Source organism: Sphaerodactylus townsendi, linkage group LG17, assembly GCF_021028975.2.
Source record: "Sphaerodactylus townsendi isolate TG3544 linkage group LG17, MPM_Stown_v2.3, whole genome shotgun sequence".
In the NCBI taxonomy this organism is placed as follows: domain Eukaryota; kingdom Metazoa; phylum Chordata; class Lepidosauria; order Squamata; family Sphaerodactylidae; genus Sphaerodactylus; species Sphaerodactylus townsendi.
In genome coordinates, this window is record NC_059441.1 from 17,342,844 (window position 1) to 17,362,663 (window position 19,820).

Consider the following 19,820-nt stretch of genomic DNA (forward strand, 5'->3'; position numbering starts at 1 on the left):
AGGCTAATCTGAATTCCCCAGATAGGCCTCCACAGCTCAGGCGGCAGAGCGGAGAATCAAACCCGGTTCCTCCAGATTAGATACATGAGCTCTTAACCTCCTACGCCACTGCTGCTCCTGAAAGTGTGAACCCATGGAGGAACTTTGAGGATAAATAAGAGGAAATGGGAGACGTTTCTCCTGGGCCAAATACATTCAACTCTGCAGTTCTGGAAACTGTGAAGAGGTTCTCTCTGTCAGTTGGAATGTTTGTAAGCTCATAGTTAAGAGATGTGTTGTTTCAGTAAACAGCATTTGCAACTCGTCGTGGTGAATGTTTCAAAGAGTATGGCTTTTATCTTACCTTGGAGATGAAATAGTAAATCCACTTTTTCCTGAAACAGATTTAATCTGTGCTTTAATTTGTTGCCTCATTTGTCTCTCTCTGACCACAGATTAACGCTATCAGACATCGACTTTGAAAGTTGATGTTTTTCTAATAGTCCTGGTAGCACAATGGAAAGCTAGGGGCCCCTCCGCACTGTAGGATTCGACCTTAGTTCGACATAAGTCCGACCCGGGTACTCCGCACAGCCATAGCGTTGGACTCGTGTCTGTCTCGGCTCACCTCCCTCTCACTGTTAAATTTTCGAGTTCGACTGGGAGGTGCAACTTCCTGGCGAACTCAGGTTGCACTCAAGCTGAAGCCGGTGGAGTGCGGAATCTCCCTCGCCTCGACTCTGCCAGCCAGCCAATCACAGTGCAGTATTTTCGGCCATGCGCAGAACGGGAGACTTGTGGCGGCAGTGAGAAGCGAGCTTTTTAAAAAATCCTTCTACGTAGCTCCTACGTCAGTAAACGGGGAAAAAAGGACGCACACGCACGTTTCCTGCCATAGAACAGCAGCCAATCGGGAATGAGGAGCATCGAAGACGCGAGGAGGTAATCCCGCCCTCTAAACTCGGCTCTGGAGACACGAGTCAGCTGCTGTGCGGAGTAACAGAGGAGTCGAGCTCAGGTAACGATTTCCGAAGACACGAGTCGAACCCTAGTTGCCTCTGCTGTGCGGAGGGGCCCTAGGAGTCAGCCTTCTGAAAGAGCTCATTGCAAGATCCCAAAAAAATGCTACTCTAAAATAACACGAGATACTAACAATAGCAATGTTTAGTGATTATAGGATTTTGGATTTTAGGTGTGTGTTTTTTTCTATAAATGTGAAAATAACCAACAGATTTCCCAGGGTTTGAGAAGATCTCGTTCTGCTTGTTTGGAACTGGAATGCTGTGCCCCATTTCATACAAGAGACAGTTCGAGTCCAAGAAGTCTTTGAGGGCAGAGGCGTAGCTCTGGGGGGAAGGGGTGCGCGACGCACCAGCGCACGCCCCTGTGGGGGTGTGATGAGGGCGTTTCAGGGCGGGGCATTCCAGGGCAGGACGGGAGCTGAGGACGCACCAGTGCTCCGGGCGTTTCCCCCCCTGCTATGCCTCTGTTTGAGGGCCACTTGAAAACTGACAATTTCATTGGGACAGTTTGACCAGGCACATTTCACAGCATATGTCAAAACTAAGTCCTGCAGCTCTGAGGTCGGTCCCCTCACCCAGTGCTTATTTTTCCAACAACTGAGCAGCTAAGTTCATGTTTACTGCCTGTTGTAAACTTAGTCCAGAAAAACAAAAAAAAAATATTTTAGCAGACATAAAAGTGAAATGTTGAGGTCTTCCATTCGTGTAATGTTTAGTTACATTTTTAGAAAAAGGCAGTTAGAGAGTTTCCACGTAGGCAGCTTGGAAAACAGCAACAACAAATAGCCCACAGCCTTGTCATGAAGCCAAGGACAAAAATGGTAATATCTCAGGTGGACTTAATCTAACAAGTGATCTAATTCCAGCAGAAAGAGACACAACCATTCCAGTTAATTTATATAAGAAACTTAATCCTAAGAATACCTTTGTGAGAATAAGTTGTGTTAAATAAAGAAGAAGAAGAGTTTGGATTTATAGCCCCCTTTCTCTCCTGCAGGAGACTCAAAGGGGTTTACAATCTCCTTGCCCTTCCCCCCTCACAACAAACACCCTGTGAGGTAGGTGGGGCTGAGAGAGCTCCGAGAAGCTGTGACTAGCCCAAGGTCACCCAGCTGGTACGTGTGGGAGTGTACAGGCTAATCTGAATTATAGTTTGATAATTATGCATCCTGTTAAGTTGCAGGGTTGTGTATTAGCTTTGTTTTAGAATGATAGACGATATTACACACTAGTTTTGACTTGTGGACTACATTACTCTATTCACCTCTTTGGTCATTGTAATGCACCTCTCACATACAGAATCCTCATGTCATCAGATCAGGGATTTTTAAAATTATTTTTTCAAAAGTAGAAATAAGCAAAAGATAGTGGAATCGTGGAGTATCTAGATTTAATTGCCAGTTCCTCTGGGGAAAAGGGGGAATTGGTTGAATGGGTGACATGTAGTCAATTTAATCTTCTCTCCCCAAATCAACACGCATAATGAAGGCTTGGCAGCCTTCATCGAATAGGCTGAAGAAGCTGAATTATGGAAAGGCCATTTCAAGATTTCATAATTTTATTTATTTATTCATTCGTTCAATTTTCAGTCTGCCCTTTTGGGACCAATTCAGCTTAGGACAGCTTTGATTCTAAGGGACATTATTTTGTTACACCAACAACCCCTATTTGCAAAGAAAGAAGAAGAAGAAGAGTTTGGATTTATATCTCCCCCTTTCTCTCCTGCAGGAGACTCAAAGGGGCTTACAATCTCCTTGCCCTTCCCGCCCTCACAACAAACACCCTGTGAGGTAGGTGGGGCTGAGAGAGCTCCAAGAAGCTGTGACTAGCCCAAGGTCACCCAGCTGGCATGTGTGGGAGTGTACAGGCTAATCTGAATTCCCCAGATGAGCCTCCACAGCTCAGGCGGCAGAGCTGGGAATCAAACCCGGTTCCTCCAGATTAGATACACGAGCTCTTAACCTCCTACGCCACTGCTGCTCCTAACCAGAATTTGGAAGCATCCTCAAAGACATTTCTTATACTTTAAATTGCCCAACATGTTTCATTTCAAATAACTCCCCCAATCTCAGTGTAGTGACTGAGCACACCAGCATGAGCAAAATAAAACAGGAGTCCTGTGGCACCTTAGAGATTGGAAGATTTGTTTTTATTTCACCGTCACAGACCACTGCGACTAACCATCTGGAATTTACACCACTGTGAGTGTGTAGGATAGCTATTGTGTGCCTGTGTTGATGTGGTTTTAAAGCCAAGATGCTTGTCTATTAACGGACATGCAGCCTTTAAATGGTAGTGTTTATCAAAGATTCCGTACTTGTCTTCCCGGCACAGAGAAAATCCCTGGGCTATTAACAAGTTATTAAATTTAGCTCTGTTTATTTCTCACCAAGTGGTTTGCAGAGCACTCTGCAACGACCTGTGTGGTAGCCGAATGCTGTAACCTTGCCTGGATTGGACTGGAAATCTCCTATTTATGTATATTACAGGACAGACAAGCTATGGTTGTTGTGATTGTTTTTATTTACTTAAAGCTTTTCTGTCGCATGCTCACAGTTTAACCCCATCTCAAATTGAGCAATTGAAACCCACAGCACTAAACAAATGTTCAACTAAAATATCCAAAAAAATATAAATAGAAGTAATTCATCAATAAACATTAAAAGGTCAATGAACACAATGAGAGCTGTGTAGTAGTGCACTGCCGACCCAGCAGTGCCGTAGTAGAACGTTGGGACGCCAACGGACCTAGCGGCTCCTTGCTGTCGACGCACCCCACTCCTCATCCCCCCCCATGAGTCACTGGTCGTGGAACTGTCTGGCTCAATTCACCGGGCTTAGGGACAGCTGGTCTTGCCCCCAGGTGAGGGATTAGGCTCAGACGCCAGTATCAGCCCTTCTCCTCGTGATCGTGAAATAGATGAGATCATGTATCACATGATGATCTCTCCTAATTCTCCCGCCTCCTGAACTCCCCCCCAGTCCTCCCTCCTACACTATAGAGTAACACAAAGGTGCCAGAACCGCAGACGGAGACTCAAGTAGGAACACGACCTCCGGGTCTCCGCTGCTGGCCATCTCCCACCAGATGCTATCTCCGCCTCGCTCGCTCTTACCGGGGCTGACCTGGGTCGCATCTTTACAAGCTGGTGCCGAACCCGGAATCCTCAACCTCCACCCTGCTCACCGTCAGCCTGGGAAGGGACAAGGATACCGAAGTCCCGCTGATCGGGCGATCCAGGGACCACTGCTTCTGGTATCGGCCTGTCCTGATCGGGCGATCCAGAGACATCGGCCCTAGGACACTCTCAGTCCGACGGAACACCGGTGAGTATGGGAGCTTGGTAAAAGCAGGGCTTGGTGACAAGCATCGCTTGACGAACTGAAAGCTGCTAACGGAAATGTGGCAGGGTCCCCAAGAGGTTGAGCTGGGCGCAATTGGCTGAGGGAGGATTAGCTCAGTGTCCATGGTACCCAGAGGGGACATTGGAATCTTAAGGGACTGGGAAAACATCGGCTTAATTTTTCAAGACAGAGCCTCGCCGATGTTCAGCTGCTACTGACGTGGGAGATGCTTTTGTCGCCATCAGCCTGCAGACTCATCGGCCCCTTTGCTGTGGTGGCCTTCGGATCTTTCAATCTTCTCAATTTCAACCCCGAATTTTCTCTATCCACTCAAATTGGACGCTTCTGTCCCTCCTTCTGCCCTCGGCCTCCTTTCACCCATTTCAACTCTCCTGCTCAGTCAGCCTCCCCTGTCTTCATTTTCCTCGGCCACTGTGACCTCCTCATTAGCCTAATGTATCAGATGCTGGTTTCAAAACTCTCCTCGCAGAACGTATTAGCCACTTCCATCTGCAGAAGAAAGAAACCCTTTGGACGGAAGACGATGTCATATTCTTGCATTGTGCCCCATCCACTTTGCCAGATACTCGAGGGGGAGAATGGCGTCATCCGGCGGGTTGTCGAAATCACTTCTAAGCTATAACATCCTACCGAAGTTCACAGAAAGCTAAATGCGGGACGTAGGGAGCCACTAGTCTCCTACGGAGAGGCATGCTGGAGGCCATCGCAAGGAACCACCTAATGGTCCCAGAGATGACTGGGAAGACCACCTTCGCATGCCCTGAGCCCCCAGCCACTTGTGGTCTGGGAAAGTGAGTTCCGGCACAGCAGTGCTTCAACAGAGAAAAGAATTCTGGCGGCGCTCTCTACACCGGCCAGCCAGCTTTACGGTAGGTTTCATGCTTTTACAATCCCAACGATCAGATTGTCCTGCCTGAGGCCAATTCTTACGGTCGCCTTCTGAGTGTTTCTATAAGGCATTTATCATCCCCAATGCCGCCAGCCAACCCAGAGTTTCTCCTCCATCCGCAAAACCCCAAGAGCTCCTATAGTTGAATTTGTGAAGGACTCCAGGAAGCCAAGAGGCAGGTGGTATAGATAGCGAGGAGGCTCCAAACGAAGCCCCTATGCCTCGCAAAGGAGAACGCTCCATGGAGGCCGTAGGGCAATCACGGGCCTGGGTAAAAATCCTGAACTGGCTGACATGCTTAAGGCTTGCTATGGACATTGGGTCCTCCTCGGCTTCACTGCTAGCCTCCTCACAGCACTTCCACCGGGAGACAGTCTCAGGATGACTGCTTTAACCATGGGTAGACCCGACACTCAAGGGAGTGTAGGCAGTCTCGGGTGGGGGCTCTACAACCCCATGGAGGAGGGTCCCCCCTCAGGGAGGAGAAGGCCACCTAAAACCCGGTGCCCATCGCTGCTGTGAAGGGCTTCATTGGAGAAAAACGGGACTGTCTGTCGGGAAACTCCCCGCTCGGGCGCCTCCCCCCCAGCCCAGGACCAAGGAGGGAGAGCTCAGAGCAGACCCAAACGCCAAGGCTCCCCTGCCAAACCACCCCTCGTGGCATCTCGCCTCGCGATGCACCCAGCCCATCTCCTTGTTCCCCCCCCACGAGGTTCTTGTCAGCCTCTAACCCAGTATGACGAGCCCATCCCTACTGACAATTGGGCTGGTGCTGCTAAAGGCCTCTGCCGCTGAATGTGGGACTGTCTATCGCCCCTGAGTGATCGACTCCACGCACTAAGGACCCATCCACCTCCAGGTTCACAAACATCCCACAGGAGCTGCCCGCTGAGCCAGCTGGGCAGCCAGCTGATTCTTCTTGCTCTGATGCGCTGCTCCGTCGAATCTATAATAAAGGCTACTTGTGCCCCAGCAGCAGCCAACATGGCGAGCTCTACACCCACCGCCGCAGTGGTGGAGATTATTCCATCGGGAGCTCCCGCCCATATCTGGAGTCACGGTGAAGGGATGTAGTTCAAGGCTCAGGACACTGCTTGGATGTTACCGGCCATCAGAGCAGCCGAAAGTGGGTCTGACCCAGTGGCTTCCACCGAGGCTTGCCAGTTCGCATCTGTGTGAGACAAACCGCTTAGACGGAGCATCCGGGCTCAGCCACGGTCAATAACAGCCCAGGGACTCGAAGCGTAGCTCACAGTCCGGCCCCATCGCTCTAGACATCCATGTCAATCTCTGGGGAAGAGACCTCATGAGCTGTGGTTAAAACGACTCTGGTCTGATGGTAAAGTCACACGGATCATTGATTCCAATCGCTCCTGTTGCTCCTAATTTCCACAGGGGAAATCTGTTTCCTCCCCTTCTCCTTCTGTTTTTTTCATCAGTAAAAGGGAGGGATTGGCTGACTGGCCTCCCTGGATTAAAATCTGGGTCTGCCCCTGATACCAAGAAAATCTGTCAGGACAGGCCCCATTTAAAAAGGCTGCCGCCATTATATGCCTAATACCCAAACCTGCTTAGTTATGGAGTTGCCCAGCCTGGCAGCTTCTATCAATACCATGTTAAAGGCTGAAGGCCATCGGTGGGTCACTTTAAGGAGCTGCCCCAAGGACGGCAGTTCCCAAGATAATTCGACCACAAAATTTAGCACCATCCAGCTTCCTGTATTAGCCACCATACGTAAGTAACCCCTAGTAAAGAAACCCCTTTCTCCTTTGTGTGTGCAGGAATTTGCCTCTAATTGTCTGATTGCTTCATTCCCTCGATGCACTCCATCCCCAAAAAGGTGCTTCCAAAGCCCCTTGTGTTGCTGATTAAGCATGTATACCCACAACTCTAGGATTTGCCCCTCAGGCTCGACCTCAGCCTTTGACGCACTCTTGATGACGCTCTTGAAGCTAATTCCCACCAGGGTCGCCTTCTACCTCCTGCCCTCCTGTCAAACAACTAAAGAAAGAGGGAGTGGTATGCCTCCCCAGGAGGGGAGTTGCATTAAAAGCAACCTTCTGCTAGGCTGCAAACAAGCCTTTCCTTCCTACATTAAATCTAAACACTAACTGAGTCCCACCCTCCCGCCATCCGCCTCTAGAACTGAGCCTGGATGGGACCCGCCCCCCCCCCCCTGCAACTCCGGGAAGGTGTACTAGTCCCTCTTCCTACAGGTTCCCGTGGACTCCGACTATGACAGGCTAAATCCATGGAATGGCGGCCAGAGGGAAACCAAATTCCCCATCCCGAGATGGAACGATCTCTAGAGGGATCCCTACCATCCCAGTAGGAACGGCCACGCCAACGCCTAAAGACCCAATGACCTGGGAGACGCCATACACTCACCAGCTGTGTTCTAGCGCCGCTGCGCCAGCAAGACCACCCTCGACACCCGGAGAACCTCTGGCAGCTTCATGTATCATCACCACCAACTCAGCGGTAATTCACCATCCTTTGCTCGTTTCATGCTGCCTCCTCTCCTGCCGATGTATGCATCGCCACCCCTGGCAGGCAAGCTTTCACCAGACCAAATATCTGGGAGCAGTTTGCTGTCAGCTGCCAACGCCTTCATCTTTCTGCCTGGGTACTCTGGAGTCGGGAGGCCTGCTAAGTTCTGCCTGCCCCTGCCTGTAAAGTACCTGAGACTTCCTAGCTGAGTCTGTTGGAGCTCCCTTCAAGGAATGCCTCATTCATCAGATATTCTATGAGCTCACTGGGGACTCCGCTGCCCAAACCCTCGGGTTGGCTTTTCCTTGTCACCAAGACGGGTCGCTAACCATCGAGTCCAACACCTGCGCTCGCGATCACCGGGCGCAAATAACGTGGGAACTCACTCCGCCCATTCTCCGGCTGCTCGCCAGTTGAACTGCACACACATGGAGGACATTCCCCCCCCGTGTTCGGAAACATCCTGCTCCCCAGGGCTGGTTCTGACCTGCGGGAGAGGACGCTAATCCATATCTCAGCCTCGGACTCTCTTGCCGGGAACTCTTTGCTGCCTCAGTCATTTCACCATTGTCCCACCCCAGGCTCCACCCTGGGAGCTCCGGACGTCACTGGGCCCGGGCTTCTGCCTTTCACCCTCCTGTCGGAGCGACGCTGTCAGCCTCTCTCCCGGGCGTGGGAGTTCGGCTCCCCTCGCATTTCCTAGTGGGAGTCCCCTGACTCCGCTTCCTACAATGCTAAGACTATTGGCCGGCTTGGCCTGTGTTCTCATGGGTCCATCAACTCCCACTCTCCACCGCCTGGATGCCCTGGCCTCCTCAGCAGCAGGAACTTCGGGCTTCAAGCTGCACCCTCTAGGACAATCGCGGCTGCCATTGATTATTTGTTGTTGTTACATCACCAAGGTTGTGAGAATGTACATATGTGTGTTGTTTTAATCTTCGATAATTCCCAGTTGATCCATTACGAAAGTGCGTGAGCTGCAAGAAGTTGCATCTAATCTGAAGCATGTTTTGCCCTGATTGGTGGTCAGCCCCTCTGAGCTGGCTGCCGAGGATGGTTGAGTGCTATTGTACAGCTCTGCATTGGTTTTAATTGTGTGCCTTGTTATCGGATCTGTTTCGCTCAATGCGGTTCACATTGCCTGTAACGTGTGTGTAAGAAACCCTCGCATTTCCCTACCCCGCAGCCAAGTTCTAATGTTGCACAAGCAGCTTGGTCAACTTGACCAAACGGGCGGAGGAGACAAGCGCCCCTTTAAATCAGCTCTTAGCTTCGCCCCGCTTTCTAAAATGTGTGCTGGTGAGATGTAGTGCACTGTCAATTCCAGCAGTGCTCGTGAGTAGAACGTTGGGACGCTAACGGACCTGCGGCCTTGCTGGTCGTGACGCACTCCCACTCATCCCCATGAGTCACTGGTCGAACTGTCTGGCTCAATCTCATCACAGGGACAATGGTCTTGCCCTCAGGTGAGGATTATTAGGTCAGACGTTGCACGCCCTCTCCTCAGACGTAGCCAGATGAGATCATGTATCACATGATGATCTCACCTTCCCGCTTCTCCGAACTCCCCCAGTCCCTCCCTCCCACATCATATAGAGTAATAATAAAAGGTACAGGAACCGTAGACTCGGAGACTCGCTAGGAACACGGACCTCCGGTCTCCCGCTGCTGGCGATCTCCACCAGATGTTATCTCCGCGTCTCGTCTCGTTCTTACGCTGACCGCGTGGGTCGACTACAGAGCTGTTGAAAGGCAGACAGAGAAAACAGAGTAACAGGTAGAGGGAATAAGTTTCCTCCCTCGCTAGATGATGTAAAAGTCTTATAATCTGCAGCAGTTAAATGATGCTGTAGTTCATAGGTGTCATGCTGCTAGCAGGGGATGATGGGAACTGTCGTCCATAACATTGGGAGGGCTGCGAGTTTGACACCTGTGCTGTAGTTGGCAGGGGTTTCCACAGCTGAGGTACCGCAACTACCGCAAAGTGCTGTTTTTAGTTGCCCCACTGCATAGCTGAGAAGGTTTATGTGGAAGGTGATCCTTGAAATACTCTTCTCCCAATGATTAAGATTTATTTAGGTCCGTGGTGGCGAACCTTTGGCACTCCAGATGTTATGGACTACACTTCCCATCAGCCCCTGCCAAAATGGCCAATTGGCCATCCTGGCAGGGGCGGATGGGAAGTGTAGTCCATAACATCTGGTAGGTCATCTGTTTTCTTGCTTCTGATGAAAACGAGGCACAATTTTTGTAGAACATTTGTGAATTTAGCATACAGATGACAAGTGAAAGGGATCTGTGTGAACGTCTTACCAAAAGGCTCAAATTTAGGTGGCATTACAAGAGGCTGTTTTTTTTTTTCTGTCCAGATTCCCTCCACGATTCCTTACACCGTTGTTTTGAAAAGTGGTTTCCTACATTACATTTCATCACATGATCAGAGGCGAGAACAAGACTTGTATTTTTATTCCAGTCTGGCTCTTGTTATAAAAAGCTGTGTCAAGCCATGCAGTTTGGGCAAAAGGCACTAAGATAGGAATGGAGTTTGTCCAATAGAGGGAATTGGACTTTTGGAAAGGATTCAGAGGCATTTTGTGGGGATACCGAGATGCTGATTCATGTTTCATCTTTCCATAAACCTGTACATATATAAGAATGCATGTGAGGGATTAGTTCTTTCAAAGTACCTTTGTGATAAAAACTCTAGCATGAAAGCCTTCAGAACTCTTGTTACCCTTGACAATTCAAAGTGTTTCAAGGCAGTGTTCAGTACTGTTTCTGTCTGAAATACTCAAGAGCACAGGTGTCAAACTCACGGCCCTCCAGATGTTCATGAACTACAATTCCCATCAGCCCTTGCCAGTATAGCCAATGCTCATGTTGGGAAGGACTAATGGGAATTGTAGTTCATGAACATCTGGAGGGCCGCGAGTTTGACACCCCTGCTCGAGAGATAACTCAGAAGGCAAGGGGTTAAAGAAGAATAGATGTAGCTGTGGGGGGTGGGGAGTAGATTTTTTTGGAGTTAATGTGCGCAGGTATGCAGCAAGCCTACCATTTAAAAATGGGGGAAAGGAACTTGTTTGGAAACAACGCTATCTGGAAGATCTGTTATACAACCATCTGGTTTTGAAGTGCCCAACACAATATTTTGTGTATCGTTTCAGGGAGAGAAAAACCCTCTCGCATACCATGGCACTGTTCTTTCTAATGTTGTTTTTCTGTGCTTTAATTGGGTATCTTTTGATTAAATGTTTTCATTGCCTAAGCATATAAAAACTAAATATGATCTCTTATATAACATCGATGATAAACATCCCTAGCTCAGATGCTGCCAGTTTGGCTCTAGCGGTTACCAGCTGATACGAACATCCGGATTATATTTGCAGAAAGGACCTAAGCAGCGTTTGGGGAACCACAGTTCCCAAAATTGCAGTCTTGCCTGGGCATTCTTTAATATTTTATTGCTGTTTGATTTATCACATTTCTACCTTGCTTTCGGGCTGCTCGCATCTGGTGGCCAGGTGGTCTCTTGTCCAGACAATTTACAGCGCCAGATCCTGGTGCACTTCAGCATAAATCCATCATGTGAATTCTCTCAGCAGTGTGGGAAGAAAGTTTTAATAATTAACACAACACTGAAAGCTGCGGAGCAGTGGTTCTCAACTTTCCTAATGCCGCGACCCTTTAGTACAGTTCCTTACGTTGTTCCTCCCAACCATAAAATTGGTATATACCGTGTTTCCAGTGGTGGGATCCAAAAATTTTAGTAACAGGTTCCCATGGTGGTGGGATTCAAACAGTGGCGTAGCGCCAATGGGGCTGGGTGGGGCACGATGGGGGCGTGGCCAGGCATTCCGGGGGCAGGGCATTAATAATTTCTCTGTTACTGTAAAAAACTCATACTGTAAAAAAAAAATATCCTAATTTCCAGCTGGTATCTTTCTGTCCATAATTTAAACTCAGTCCTATCATCTACTGCCAACAGAAACAACTACTTCTCCTCTAGTTGACTGCCTGTCAAATACTTAATACTTTCAAATACTTAATTTTGTTTCTAGAAATCAAAAGAAGGAGACTTTCCTTAAACAAGGAACTTGACCATATTTCTAAAACATGTTTTTAAAACAGCCCAACAGGGAGAATTATCCCGTTTTCTACCTTCGCTAACCGGTCACATAGGAAATAACAGGACTTTATGATTTTTGGACTTTCTAATGGAATTTCTAACAGAAAAGCGGACCCAATTAGTAACCCCCTCTCTGCACACACAAATAATTAGTAACCCCCTCTCGGGAACTGGTGAGAACCTGCTGGATCCCACCTCTGCGTGTTTCCCCAAAAATAAGACAGTGTCTTATATTAATTTTTGCTCCCAAAGATGCGCTATGTCTTATTTTCAGGGGATGTCTTATTTTTCCGCTCCACAGCTGCATGCTCTGGTCGACGGGCATGCTTCCAAACAAAAACTTTGCTACGTCTTACTTTCGGGGGATTCTTTATATTTAGCACTTCAGCAAAACCTCTACTACGTCTTATTTTCAGGGGATGTCTTATTTTTGGGGAAACAGGGTATAAAATATAAAAAGACCGTTTTCCAATGGTCTTAGGCGACCCCTGTGAAAGGGTCGTTCGACCCCCAAAGGAATCGCGATCCCCAGGTTGAGAACCACTGCTGTAGAGAAAGGCGGCTTTAAGGAAGAAGCAGTTATCATTTCCTTGGAAATGGAACAGGTGGTTAAAAGATATTGGTATATAGTTGATACTTAAGATCTGCTTGATCGTATTTATTAAAATATCAACCCTCGCCCTTCCAGAAGACAGCTAACATATAGCTTGAATTTTTAAATGACAGATTGTGTAAAACAGAAATCCAGCCCCAAAGTTAGAAGAAATGATTAGCAGAAGCAGACGTATATTCCTGAAATTAATCCAACCTCACCTCAAAAAAACCCTCTTAGTTTTAACTGTATGTCAGGACAACAAAGAAGAGGGCAGAGCTTTTCCTCAAGGAGATGTGTACCACAATTTTGACGCCACTGCTGGGAAGAACATAGAACATAAGAACATAAGAACTAGCCTGCTGGATCAGACCAGAGTCCATCTAGTCCAGCACTCTGCTACTCGCAGTGGCCCACCAGGTGCCTTTGGGAGCTCACATGCAGGATGTGAAAGCAATGGCCTGCTGCTGCTGCTGCTGCTCCCAAGCACCTGGTCTGCTAAGGCATTTGCAATCTGAGATCAAGGAGGATCAAGATTGGTAGCCATAGATTGACTTCTCCTCCATAAATCTGTCCAAGCCCCTTTTAAAGCTATCCAGGTTAGTGGCCATCACCACCTCCTGTGGCAGCATATTCCAAACACCAATCACACGTTGCGTGAAGAAGTGTTTCCTTTTATTAGTTCTAATTCTTCCCCCCAGCATTTTCAATGAATGCCTCCTGGTTCTAGTATTGTGAGAAAGAGAAAAATTTCTCTCTGTCAACATTTTCTACCCCATGCATAATTTTATAGACTTCAATCATATCCCCCCTCAGACGTCTCCTCTCCAAACTAAAGAGTCCCAAACGCTGCAGCCTCTCCTCATAAGGAAGGTGCTCCAATCCTTCAATCATCCTCGTTGCCCTTCTCTGGGCAACGAAGACCCCCTCTCTTGCGCCAAACCTCAGTGGGTTTCAGCACACAGATAAGGGCCTCAACGTCTGAACTCGGTTACTGGGCTGGTATGCTGGTCAAACTTTTCCGATGGGAGACCGACAAGGCCCTTTCATAGAATAAAAGAAAACGTGTTTCTCTGTTTATACTCATCTGCAAGGCAGTTAATCTTTTGCGAAAGGTCCATCTGACCCTCTGGTATTGGTGGGAAGTGTGATCCAATCAGGCTAAGTGGTTGTGATATAAGAAGATTTGAAAAAAAAGAAAAGAAACAAAACAGATAAACATGATGCCACTCTGTTTTATATGCCACCGTATCTACTTGCTAAAAATCAATAGCAGGTGGTCTCGGGGGCCAATAGATGCAACACATAAAGATGGCAATGATATCCCCCCCCCCCCCCCGATAACAGGCTGTATGTAGATCTAGGAATAAGTAATATGATAAGTCTGGTTAAGAATCAAGTGCAGACATGCCGTTGGTGGTTACCACATGCGGGTGTGTGTGTGTGTGTGAGTGTCAAATCCCACACATATTTCCTAAGACAAATCTTGTGCGGTAGAGTCATAGTTTAATAATGATAATACTATACAGCTGTTATCCTTCTGTGGTTTCCAGCACCACATGGTGAAAACAGTGCTTTGGAAAAACCCAGACACAGGCAGGGGCGTAACGAGGCAAACTGGAGCCCTGGGTAAAACCTGAATTGGATGCCCCCCCCCCATGGGCGGCTACCCCACCACGATCAAAAAAATTTTTTTTGCACCAGGTCATTGGTGCCTGAAGGGGGTGCCGCTAGCCTAAAAACTGCGCCCGCTGCAGGCCAAAAACGGAAAACCAGTAAAAATACCCAAAAACGAACCCTGCATTTTTGGTGCCCCCCCCACAAGGTGATGCCCTGGGCAGCTGCCCACCTTGCCCAATGGGCATTACGCCCCTGGACACAGGCCATTAATGAGAAGAGGCCCACCAGTAAGGAATAACCTGGTCTGAAGGTCTTTCCCAATGATTCAGTGTTTTACATGGGGAATGGGCAGAGGCTGATGAATTCCTCAGCGTATCCCAGAAGACTTTGTGTCTGTAGATAGGGGTGGCAATTTCTTAGCACTGTGAGACAGCTAAATGGATCTTTAGAAAAATGTCGATTATCCTTCTCTTCCCAGTCTAAGGTTGCCATCTCCAAGTTGGGAGAGGTTGGGGGTGGAGTCTGAGGAGGGCGGGGCCTTTAAAACATTTTTAAGGGCAGTGTTGAGTAGAGTGGAAGCTCTGGAGTAGGATGTACTGGAAAAGAGGTTATAACTGTGAAATTCATCATTAGCAGTGTTACAGTTACCTCCCAAAATGCACTGAAGAAAGAACAATCTTTCGTTTTATTTTTGGATTAAAAGCATCTGCTTAACCTGGGAGCGCCAATCAGTGCAACTTGGTCTCCTGATACGAGTTTATTCAGGTTCAATTCTGTGCACATATTCAAGTTTTTGTTAATCTTTTTTGACAGCTCCGTCCTCTTAACTAGGAGTTTATTGCGGGGGTGGGGTGGGGGAGTTTATATCACTTATTTTATAAGTTTAGAGCACTGTGAAGTGAGCCTATCAGTTTTCACTGCATTTGTAAGCTTGACCCGCAAGTTTTCCAGCTCATCGGACAAGTCGGCTGGCAGGCCTGCATTCCTCTATCTTACAGCCTCGTGCTGGTTAATGTCACTACTTTGGTGGTTATCCAGCTTCAGGCCCTGAGATGGTCTAACTCGGCTGGGAAAGAAAATCAGCAATATGCCCCTTGCTTGAATTCTTCCCTGTCCTTTGTGAAACCCTTGTGCTTCTCACGTTTGAGGCGGTGTCTTAAATTCAGGTAATTTAGGAATTATCCTGTCTGTAATTTCCTGGATGGAAGCTTGGCCGATCTCAACTGTGTGAGCAGGTAGAAAAGGTGAAAGGGGATTGTGTAACTTTGCAAAGAGGGTAGTAGGGTCCAGTGGTAAATAGCAACCCAGCATTGTCCTGGCTTTTCCATTTCCTCCCACGAAATACCTTAATCTTCACAGGATAAAGCCCAGGTCTTCAATTCTAGAGGGGAAGGGAAATTAAAGCATGCAAGAGTCCCCTCCTCCATCCCACTAAGAAGTCCTTCCTAGCCAGTGGTGGGATCCAAAAATTTTAGTAAGGTTCCCATGGTGGTGGGATTCAAACAGTGGCGTAGCGCCAATGGGGCTGGGCGGGGCACGACAGGGGCATGGCCGAGCATTCCGGGGGTGGGGCATTAACAATTTCTCTGTTACTGTAAAAAACTCTTACAGTAAAAAAAAGTTCCTAATTTCCAGCTGGTATCTTTCTGTCCATAATTTAAACTCATTATAGCAGGTCCTATTGTCTACTGCCAACAGAAACAACTACTTCTCCTCTAATTGACTGCCTGTCAAATACTTAATACTTTCAAATACTTAGTTTTGTTTCTAGAAATCAAAAGAAGGATACTTTCCTTAAACAAGGAACTTTACCATATTTCTAAAACCTGTTTTTAAAACAGCCCAACAGGGGGAATTATCCCGTTTTCTACCTTCGCTAACCAGCCACATAGGAAACAACAGGACTTTATGATTTTTGGACCTAATGGAATTTCTAACAGAAAAGCAGACCCAATTAGTAACCCCCTCTCAGCACACACAAATAATTAGTAACCCCCTCTCGGGAACTGGTGAGAACCTGCTGGATCCCACCTCTGTTCCTAGCCCAAATTGCCTGTGTTTGAGGAACTGTCTGAAATCCTCCCAACTCCTTTGCCTCTTGTGAGACATCCAAGGCCTCTCTTGGCAGTGCCGTAGGTATAGATTTTTTATGGGGTGGATTCAGTGACTGAGCAAATATTCGGCTGTTCCATTCCATGCATTGTTTCAAGCAAGCCGGACATGTAATGGGAGGGGTTTGAACCCGTGAACCCCTGCCTTACCTACGTGCCTGTCTCCTGGCTATATCTTTGATGCCATGCAGCTGCCACCATGCCCAGCTCCGCTTTGACTTACTGTGAGCTTTTCTTATTGATGAACACAACAAAAACCCAGTGGTGCTTTAAAGAGGAACAACATTTATTCTAGTATGACCTTTCATGAGACACCCAGAGCTGTTTTTATTTCTGTTTGCATTATTTATAGTCTACCTTTCCAACCAGGACTCAAGGCGGATTATACAGGGCAGTCAATAAGAAGGAGGAGGAGGAGGAGGAGGAGTTTGGATTTATATTCCCCCTTTCTCTCCTGTAAGGAGACTCAAAGGGTCTTACCAATCTCCTTTCCCTTCCCCATCCTCCACAACAAACACCCTGTGAGGTGGGTGGGGCTGAGAGAGCTCCAAAAATCTGTGGCTAGCCCAAGGTCACCTAGCTGGCGTGTGTGGGAATACACAGGCTGATCTGAATTCCCCAGATAAGCCTCCACAGTTCAAGCGGCAGAGCGGGGAATCAAACCCGGTTCCTCCAGATTAGCGTGCACCTGCTCTTAACCACTACGCCACTGCTGCTCCTAATAAGGGAATCTAATAGGCAATGTCATGGGAGAAGAATTGTCATAGCCCCCAAGTAAAACTGTAATATCTTACTTTAAGGAATTACTTGCTGAAAGGAAGAGCAAAATGGGCAAAGAATATACACAAAAGAGTAGCAAAGAATCGCCTGGTAGCAGGCTAAATGTATCTAGAACCTGTTAGCCTGCCTTCTCTTTTTGAACTTCGCTGGGGCGCACGCATTTGGGAAGGAGCCTGCAAAATGCCTCTTCTGCTTAGGAGAAGTGTAGGGAAGCATCATTGCTCCTACACACGAAGGCTGCTGGGTGATCGTAGGCTAATCACAGTTCTCTCAGAACTCTCTCAGCCCCACGTACCTCACGAGGTGTCTGTCATGGGGAGAGGAAGGGAAGGAGTTTGTAAGCTGCTTTGAGATTCCTTACAGTAAAGGGGGCTATAAATCCAAATTCCTCCTTCGTAAGGAGTCACTGGCCCCTTCGTGACATCAGTAAGCCTCACACCAGTCACTGCCCCTAATTGCAAACTTGTTTGCAGGATGGATCAAGATAAATACTCTGCAATACTCCGACTCTTCCTGCTCTTTATTTTCTGCTTAAGCACCAACCTCAAGTGTCCCAAGAAGGGAGCATGTGCCCCAGAACTAGACTTCCACCATCTCAGCCAGTGGTGGGATCCAAAAATTTTAGTAACATCCCATGGTGGTGGGATTCAAACAGTGGCATAGCGCTAATGGGGCTGGGCGTGGCACGACGGGGGCGTGGCCGGGCATTCCAGGGGCGGGGCATTAATAATTTATCTGTTACTGTAAAAAACTCTTACTGCAAAAAAAAAAAGTTCCTAATTTCCAGCTGGTATCTTTCTGTCCATAATTTAAATTCATTATAGCAAGTCCTATTGTCTACTGCCTACAGAAACAACTACTTCTCCTCTAATTGACAGCCTGTCAAATACTTAATACTTTCAAATACTTAATTTTGTTTCTAGAAATCAAAAGAAGGATACTTTCCTTAGACAAGGAACTTTACCATATTTCTAAAACATGTTTTTAGAACAGCCCAACAGGGAGAATTATCCGTTTTCTACCTTGGCCACATAGGAAACAACAGGACTTTATGATTTTTGGACCTAATGGAATTTCTAACGGAAAAGCAGACCCAATTAGAAACCCCCTCTCGGCACACACAAATAATTAGTAACCCACACTTGGGAATTGGTGAGAACCTGCTGGATCCCACCTCTGATCTCAGCCTAGTTTTGTCTGGCAGCAAGTTCAGTGAATAGAAAAGAATCCCCTTTTAAATGCACACTGTTCAGTCTTTGCAGGTGTGCTGGAGGTAGAGAAATCCTGGCCTATATTGGATGAAGGGAAGTACAGAGAGGCATGAGAGATTCCAGATCACCTTGTTCAGTACCTGCTTAGAGACGGAGCTGGCTGATATCAAAAGCTGAGGCAACCGGTACGGAATGTGTGGGAAATTAGTGATCTCAGAGGCCTATCAAATAGAAACGCACTCACCCTCTTCCATCAGTTCGTTTGTCCAGGATGGCTGGGGCCGGGCAGGGGGAGAGCATCTCTTTCCCTTTGTGCACTGAGCTCTGTGTTTTCTCAGGTGGAACTGGCCGAACTTTGCGCCAAGAGCGAACGTTACATCGGCACGGAAGGCGGCGGCATGGACCAATCCATCTGCTTCCTCGCGGAGAAAGGAACTGTAGGTACCACCTGAGTCCGAACTGACAAGTCATTAAGAAAGGCTGAAAAGATAATCTGGCATGGCAATGCAGTGTTGAATGATGGACTTCTGGAAGTTCATGGCCCCCAACTAGATGGGGCATATATGTACAAGAAGCATGTTATTGAAGTAAAGAGATACAGTGTGGGTTGTCTGCACTGCTCATAACCCTGATTTACTTTCCATTACTGTGGCCACCTTCTTGACACCATATCTCAATTAAAGTTTGCTACAGCTCCAAAAGGCCTGGTGTGGGGTGAGAGGGAGCATAGATCCACCTTTCTTCCATCCCCACCATGCCCACCCCACCATCTCTCAGCCCCACCTACCTCACAGGGTGTTTGTTGTGAGGGAGCAAGGGCAAGGAGATTGTAAGCCCCTTTGAGTCTCCTGCAGGAGAGAAAGGGGGGATATAAATCCAAACTCTTCTTCTTCATCATCCCTAACTAGGACATCTGTGCAAGAGCCTTGTTTGGATCACTGATGCTTCAAACTCCCTTTGGTCATCATGCATCTTTGAAGGACAGAATGGTTCAGGTGTGACTGTTGAACTGGCACCCTACCTGTCCCAGGCTGACTCAGCCACTGTGATCCACGCAACAGTCACCTCCAGGTTAGATCACTGCAACTCACTCTACGCAGGGCTACTTTGGAGCTTGTTCCAGCTGGTCCAGAGCGCAGCAGCGTGGGTCCTGACTGGAACCTCATGGCAGACACACATTCAACCTGCACTCCTCCAGCTGCCCTGGTTCAGCTGCCCTAGTGGAGTACCGGATCAAGTTTTAGGTGTTGGTACTGATGTACAAAGCCCTAAATCAGGGGTGTCAGACTCGCGGCCCTCCAGATGTTCATGAACTACAATTCCCATCAGTCCCTCCCAACATGAGCATTGGCTACACTGGCAAGGGCTGATGGGAATTGTAGAAGAGAAGAGTTTGGATTTATATCCCCCCTTTCTCTCCTGCAGGAGACTCAAGGGGGCTTACCATCTCCTTGCCCTTCCCCCCTCACAACAAACACCCTGTGAGGTAGGTGGGGCTGAGAGAGCTCCGAGAAGCTGTGACTAGCCCAAGGTCACCCAGCTGGCGTGTGTGGGAGTGTACAGGCTAATCTGAATTCCCCAGATAAGCCTCCACAGCTCAGGCGGCAGAGCTGGGAATCAAACCCGGTTCC

The 19,820-nt window shown here is 47.9% G+C and overlaps 1 protein-coding gene across 1 annotated transcript in view; it reads left to right on the forward strand.

The window, feature by feature from the left end:
- The window catches only part of GALK2 (galactokinase 2), a 91,628-nt gene that overhangs the window by 17,007 nt on the left and 54,801 nt on the right, over positions 1-19,820 (forward strand). Inside the window, 1 exon segment of the mRNA XM_048481803.1 lies at positions 18,528-18,626. Within this exon segment, the coding sequence (XP_048337760.1) occupies positions 18,528-18,626 (99 nt within the window).